At 32.3% G+C, this 8047-nt stretch overlaps 1 protein-coding gene across 2 annotated transcripts in view; it reads right to left on the reverse strand.

Annotated features, from left to right (window-relative positions):
- LOC110018249 (proteasome subunit beta type-7-A-like) overlaps window positions 1-8047 on the reverse strand; it is a 19358-nt gene that overhangs the window by 8023 nt on the left and 3288 nt on the right. For both annotated transcript variants that reach the window (XM_020715514.1, XM_020715513.1), the window contains 3 exons: window positions 7283-7379; window positions 7076-7145; window positions 6900-7004 (listed from right to left, as the gene is read on the reverse strand). In XM_020715514.1, coding sequence (XP_020571173.1) covers window positions 6900-7004; window positions 7076-7145; window positions 7283-7379 — 272 coding nt within the window. The remainder of the gene's footprint in view (window positions 1-6899; window positions 7005-7075; window positions 7146-7282; window positions 7380-8047) is intronic.

An 8047-nucleotide genomic window follows, 5' to 3' on the forward strand; every position in this document is an offset into this window, starting at 1 on the left:
CCAACAGAAATAGGAAAATATTTTGTCAATCCTCCTTCAGTTTGAACACAAGTAACAGCTCTAGTATACATATCTTTAATGACTTGAATATAAGTCACATGAACACCTTTTTTTTTTCAAAAACTCTCCAAAGGATATATCTCGAAACCTATCAAATGCATTTTCTAAATCAATAAAAATCAAATGTAGATCCTCCTTATTATCTCTGAAGTTGTCCAAAAAACCTCTCAATAAATGTATAGCTTCCATAGTAGGCCTGTCCGACATAAATACCAATTGATTATGAGGTATCTTTGTAATACGTCTTAACCTATGTTCAATTACCCTCTCCCATAATTGTAAAGTATAACACATCAACTTAATTCCTCTATAATTTGCACACTCTTGTGCATTTCCCTTTATTCTTAAAACTGAGGACCAAAATACTCTTCCTACACTCCTTAGACATCTTTTTAGTTTTTAAAATAATATTAAAGATTTTAGTAAGCCAAGAAACTCTCAATTCTCCTATATATTTGAACACTTCAATTGGGATATGATCAGGTCCAACAGACTCTTTAGCCTTGGTTTTATTTAAATCTTACAAAACTTCTTGTTTTGGTAATGTGACGGTAAAAATGAAACGTTTTATTATTATTCACGATATTAAAATCACTAAGGTCGATCGTATTTTCAGACCCTTCATTAAAAAGTTTATCAAAGTAATTCATCCACCTATGTTGAATATCTTTTTCTAAGAAAAGTACTTTTTGATTTTCATCTTTAATACATTTTACCAGAGTTAAATCTTTACTTTTCTTTTCTCTTTGTTTAGCTAGTTTATACATATATTTTTCAACCTCCTTAGTATCTAATTTATTATAAAGATCATTAAAAGCAAAATTTTTCGCGTCACAGATTGTTCTTTTAGACTCTCTGTGGGCCGTTTGATATTTTTCTCAGTTCTCTAAGCTTTTACATTTAAATCAATTTTTATAACATAACTTCTTATATTTTATCTTTTCTTGCACATTATTATTCCACCACCAACTATTTTTATTTATATATATTTTTTCTTTTGATTCTCCAAGCACATCTTTTGCTACTTGTTTAATAGTGTTTGTTACTTTATCCCACATCATATTTGTTTCTTCATGAATATCCCAAATTTTGAAATCTTGAATTTTACTCATAAAAATAATTTTATTTGTGTCTTTTAAGTTTCTCCATTTAATTTTGCAATGATGAGTCCTAGTATTTTTTATTTTACAACTTTTAATCTTAAAATCTAACGCTAATAAACGATGTTGGGCACATAAATTTTCACTTGGAATGACCTTACAATCATTACAATCGCGACGATCTCTTTTTCTCATAAGAAAATAATCAATTTGTGTTTTATTAGATACACTCTTATAAGGGAACAAACGAGAAATAAGAATATTTCTTTTATATAAATGAGAAATAAGGATTTCATAATGCCAACCACAAAAGGTTAGGGTTAGGCTAATAAAAATGTTAATGAATATGGCAAGCTGTGAAGATATTGCTACAAAATATTGATAAATTCATCTAAAAAATACACTGCACCGCATGCCCACAAAGTTGCACTAATATTATATTAAAGAATTCCTAATTATTTTGCATATAGCCATATACACATATATAGGGAAAAATACTCTAATGTTTCTATAAATCTGGAGGTATTTTGGGAAAAAATTTGACATTATTGGCTCTTCCCTTCTCATGTTGCCCTCCTCCGAATTGTCTACGGTTATTTAAAAAAATCATGAGAAAGTATAAGAACTAAACTTCGCCTATTATCAACTGATTCACAATCATACAAGGAGAAACGGGCATGACAATCTACGACCAATAGAGAAGCCGACATAGGGTTTCATTTGGTAGTAGCATCATATTGTTCCCTCTGTATTTTTATATCCATCTATATTCTCTCTCCTTGCATTTCTCCTCCATCCACTGTGACTACAGGTTTTCTGGATGAAGATTTTTCTGCAGGTCAATTTGCAAGAATATTCTCTTAGGTTCAATTAATATGTTCAATTACTTTATTCTTTCGTTCAAGATTATCCTCTTCCTATTTTCATCTCAGCTTAAGCTCACTCTTAGAACTTCATTTTCTTATTCTTATGTGGCACTTATGCTCAGCTTCGGCACTTTTCCAAGGCGGAAACATTTTCTACAAAACATATGGAAAATTTTCCATACAGGTTCATTTCTCCAATTTATTTTGTTCTTAAATAAGAGTAGGTAGGCTAAATCAACAACTATTTTCATGCATGTTTAATCGCAGCATAACTCCTTTGTTTTCAATTTCCAATGGCAGTTTGATTAAGATGGTGTTTGGCCACAACTATGATTCAAGTTAAATAGGATTTAGTAAATCTGATAAATCCGAATTTATCATATCCAAATGCAGAACAGTGTATGGTTCAATTTAAGGTTAAATCCATTAAAATTTTTTATCCTGTTTGCATAAATCCACCCCTCTGGTTTTCCATCAAGTCCACATGATAATCGGATTTAATAAATTCAGATTTAGATTAAAAGTTTAACGAAAGAGAATTTTAGGATTTAAATTCTTGGAATTTTTTGTTCAGCTAGATTTACGGTAAAATTAACGTAAATCTTGCTTAAATCCAGCTATCAAACACCTCCTAAAGTGGTTTATTGTTCTCACAAATCATTTTAATTTCTCTCTATATTCATCTTTTTCCTCTCATGTTCTGTGTTCTCATGCCTACTTTAGCAATGTTCAGTTGTAATAATCATTCTAAAAGTGCAGCAATACTCTATAAGGTTTATCCTTCTAATTATTTTGATGTTATTTTTCATAATTGTTTGATCAAAGTAGCAGACCTTATCTATTCCATTTTCTGACCATAGTGAGAAATAGAATGATTCCTTTGTTTTTACAAGAAGAATTTGGTATGGAGAAATTTAAATGTTAAACAGCTCTACCGTTTAGTGAACATAATTATTTATAATTTGCTTTTTTGAATTTTGATAAACATGCACTCTAATTACTTTTTTTTTCTAAACAAGTAATTGTTTTCCCTTTAAAACCTATCTATAGTTGTTAAACTTAATAATGACACCATTTAATTTTACCTAACTTTCAGGTATTATTGGCCTGTAAAAGGGAAGCATAAAATTAAGTGTTGATGAGATAAGACTGCTCGGGTGGATGAGTGGACTTACACTTAAAGACAAAATGTGAAACAAATATATCTGTGAAAGGGTTGGAGCAGTTGCAGTTAAAAACAAAAACATAATGAGTCACCTTAGAAAATTTGGTCATATTAAACATCGACCAACTGATGACCTAGTTAACAAAGTTGATGTTTTAGATTGACTTATGTTAAAAAAGGTAGAGGTAAACCTTAAAAGATTTGGGCTTGTTGTATATAAAATGATCTTAATTTATTAGAATTAAATGAAATCATGACACTCAATAGGACACAACGAAGAAAAAAAATTTGTGCAGCCGACCCCATTTACTAGGCTAAAAGCATGCTGTAGTTGTTGTTGTATCAGGCATAAATGTTATTATAAATTTTTTATCCCTCAATTAATGTAAAATATTAAGCTAAAGATTGCATGAGCTAAACATGTACAGGATACAAGATAACTTTTAAACTACAAGAAATTTCCACCAAATTATAAGAAAAAAACTCATCATTAATAAAACAACAACCTAGACAGTTGTATATAATTGTTTTTCATAAGATAAAAAAACATTATCATACAAAATAGAAAAAGCTGCCTCGCTACCCAAGTGTCATATTGAGCTAAATTTAACTCACGATATTCTCATTTTCCGCATAGAGAAAATGGGAATCTAGAATTTATAATTCAAATTTTTTTCGTCACATATTGATGATTTTCCAAATCCTTCAGAGCTAATCTATCATATCTTTATTTCATGGTGAGGTAAAGTTCTTAGTCTTCTATATTTTTTTTCCATTGACAACTTGTTTTATTGCTAAATTTAACATTTTTAATCAGGGTCCCAAGCCATGGATGCGAAAAGTGGAGAGTTATGCTAGGTAGTCGATAACCAGCATAACTTTTTTGTGAAAAATATAATGACATAAATTCTTTAAATTATTGTGTAAATGCTAGGACGTCCCCTAAAAGCAACGTGTTGTATGACCTGAATATAGTGAAAAATATAGAAGGGCCGCTACACCAGTGTCTAGGTGTAGTGTTAAATAAAGAAGGGTTACCACATTAAGAACGGATACAGGCAAAGAAGTTAGTACATGAAACTAATATTAAGATCGGATCTTGGAATATAGGCACTCTCACAAGTAAATTAAAGGAATTAGTAGATATCATAAAAAGAATTGGGGCTTGTCGTATAAAAAATAATCTTAATTTATTAGAATTAAACTAAAAATATGACACTATTAGGACACAATAAAGAAAAAGGATTCATGTAGCCGACCCCACATAGTGAGATAAAGGCTTGTTGTTGTTGCTGTTGCTGTTGATAACTTGTTTCATTGTTAATTCATATAAATAATTTTAGCAATCTCATACAAACAGTATGATATATAGTAGCAAACTGATGCAATTCTTTTTAGCTCGTATTTTTGATTTACTACTGCTGTCATTTCTAATCATGCTGTTGAAATAAAATTTAAATGCAATATTTTTTGCAGCACTTCAACAAACCCATTTATTAGAATTAGGGTAGCCTAAATCTTCAACTATTATCTAGAGTAGAAAACCTGAACTGAATACTCAAGTTGAGCTCCACCTATTAAAACAAAACACCTCTTATTCCATACTGATAACTAAATCATGAGTGAAATCTCCCTTCTTGCCGGCCCTAATACTTACTTGTTTAGATGAAAATTATTAAAGATTTTATTGATTTTTTTTCCATCTTACATTTTTCAGGAGCTTCTTGTCGGTGGACCCGGTTGTTATTTAAAGCTCTATGTTAATTCTACTACATTTAATGTGAAAAGTAAGTCTACGTCTGCAAATTTTCTCATATTCTTTTGATTAAAGGTTATCACTAGCATTGATATTTTCATTCATGTTTAGGGTTTAAACGTTTCTTTAATAGATGAACTTAAACAACGAAACAGACTCCTATATTGATCAGCTATCGGTGCAATTTTCACACAAAACCCCCAAAACTGGACCGGCTGAGCTCTTCCCCACTATCTACTAGAGCAAATCATTACTACAAAAATTGCTACCGCAGCCACTATTCTCTGCTTCAACCATACCGTTATTCTTCATGGTGTAATCTCAGCCCTCAGATTCTAATCGACTCGGCTCACATTTCGGCACCCATGTGCTTCTACCTGTATAAATAGCATGTATTGTTTTATCAATGAAATGGAATGAAAAACCATATCATTTAATACTCTCCCTCCTTCCCTCCCTCAAAAACTGCTACGGCAGCCACTATTCTGTCATACCACCATACTGTTATTCTTCATGTAGTAATCTCATCCTCAGCCTTTGGATTCTAACTGACTCGGCTCTCATTTCAACACCATGTCTCTCATTTCAACACCATGTCTCTCATTTCACACTATTGTAACTCTGCAGTTAGCAAATCGTTCAATAACATACCCTAAAGGAGTTATAGAAGATGTCCTAGAGAACTCCCTCCCTCCACCATCATCAAAAACTCTTCTTGATCCTGCTTCTCTAGGCATCCGCAGGATGAACACCCCAACAATGACGACTCCATTCCTCTCAAAATGGGTGAAATGGTCATACCAGCTCAACAAATCATCAAAAGCATCACACCCATCCCACTCTCAAAATGGGTGAAATGGTCATACCAGCTCAACAAATCATCAAAAGCATCACACCCATCCCACATTTCAACATTTGAATGTTAATCGACAATAACAAAACCATTGTCCTATACTCCACAATCTTTCAACCTTTTACCTAATGTTCTAACCCTTAAATCATGCACTAAAATCCGGACTAACATCGAACAAAGACTACAATCCAGCAATATGTTGTCTTCTTGAACTCAAGAACAAGCTCCATCACAATTGACTTACAATTGCTTAATGACGAAATCTATACACTTTGATGTAATCAGCTATTGGACCAAAGGATTTTTAGAGCCACCAAAATCCACTCCATGGTCCCAATTGTCGCAAACTTTATCCAGTTTATGTTGCCTTTCCATCTCACTGCAACCCTTCCCAAAATGCTCTGCTCGCCACTCCATCCAATTTACACTTAAGCATTGCCGACATGGCCACCCCTGATCCATGTCTCTAATTGCTACAAATAAGTCTCACCTCCTCCACGACAATGTAGCATTTTCAATCTTGTGCTCAAACCAAAATCCGCGGGATATCTTTTCCTAGTTCCAGCAAGAATAGTTCAAAACTACTTGAAAGTGTTCATTCTGATGTATGGGGCCCATTCCCAATCACTTCACCTAATGACATAAAGATTATAATTTGTTGGTCAACAATTTTTCTCATTTTTGTTGGACTTTTCAACGCAAAAGAAATATGAAACAAATCCTAAGTTTATGCAATTCAAAAAATTTGTTGACAACAATTCATCACGCCTATCAAAACATTCTGTTCTAACGGATATGGTAAATATACTAACCTTACCCTTCAAAAATTCAGCTTTACAAATACCAACCTGCAGAAACAAGCACTGTAGGTACTTCTTTTCATTTCGTCCTCCGCTTATGCACTTGCAAATGTGTGCGAGAGACCCATGCATGCTAGCGTGTTAAGTGGCATGGTATATTATTTAAACAAAGTTACTTATTCACTTTGACCACAGAACAAACTATACTCTGGATATACTTTAATATGATCTCTATAGTATAGAAACGCTATTTATAATACTGCAAAAAAGCCAAGTTGCGGTGCATAGTGTTGACTTACAGTCAAACCTTCTTTGTACTTCGATTCAAAAACAGCCATTGCAGCTAAAGAACCCGAACCCATCGTAGCGAATGGGAGAGTATCAGTCGAACCATGTGGATAGACCTACATAATAAATTCAACCAAAGAATCACATCTATACTAACAGAGAGAAGTACCAATAAAAATTCACTCACTGTATGCAAATGCGGTCCAGTCACGTCAACACCACCAAGGACCAATGCAGCACTAACATAACCTTGGTAGCTGCCACAGAAAGAATGAAAATAAAAAGCTGCTTACAAAGTCTGGCATAGTAATCATTTACCAAAATTCTATAAAATCTCTAAAGAATTTTCAGCAAATTTAATCAGAAAAAAAGGTACAGTTCGAAAAAAATCTACCTAAACAAGTGTGACTTCAAAAGGGTAAGAGCAGTGACAACCCTTGATTCACGCCCAGTCGCATAGCGGTGTAGCTGCAACTGAGAGCTTACCATGTCTGAAAGAAAAGAAAGCTTCAGATATCAGAAACTTAGATATTAGAACACAACATAGAATATCGCTGTAGTTAAAAATTTACATATATATCTATTGGCTAGATTGCGAGAAGATGAACACAGTGATTTTTTCTATTGCAAAGATTGTTATGTTGATTGTATAGTATTATGAATGTATATCTTAAGAGTATGAAGAAATTAATTAATAAAAAGATTAATTGACCGTTGAATTAATAGTAATAAATTGTCCAAAGAGAAGTTGATAAAAAAAGGCAAATTATAAAAATTTAGTTTAGCCAATCCTACAATGCGATAAAGATAATTAGTTCTATTAAGAATAGTGTCATGAAAATTTTACGAGACTCCAAAAATGGATTATGCATTGATAAGACCTTTGGTAGTGAATTTATGAGGCAAAAAAACTAGAAGTATTAAAAGGAGTGCATCGAGTAAATAAAAACTATAGCCATTGATAATTTATATGATAGGTTTGGTAATATGGAAGAAGAAAAAGAAATATAGAATAATTAAAATAAAAGATACAAACAAATAGTATGTATTAAGGACTATCTACAACTATAGCAAATATCAATTTTCTTAAATCAAAATCATTTGATTTTTATTTTTCCGCTATCGTTCATGAGTCAGAGAACTCACCATAAAAATTTCA

This window comes from Phalaenopsis equestris, unplaced genomic scaffold (assembly GCF_001263595.1).
Source record: "Phalaenopsis equestris unplaced genomic scaffold, ASM126359v1 Scaffold000006, whole genome shotgun sequence".
Lineage (NCBI taxonomy): Eukaryota > Viridiplantae > Streptophyta > Magnoliopsida > Asparagales > Orchidaceae > Phalaenopsis > Phalaenopsis equestris.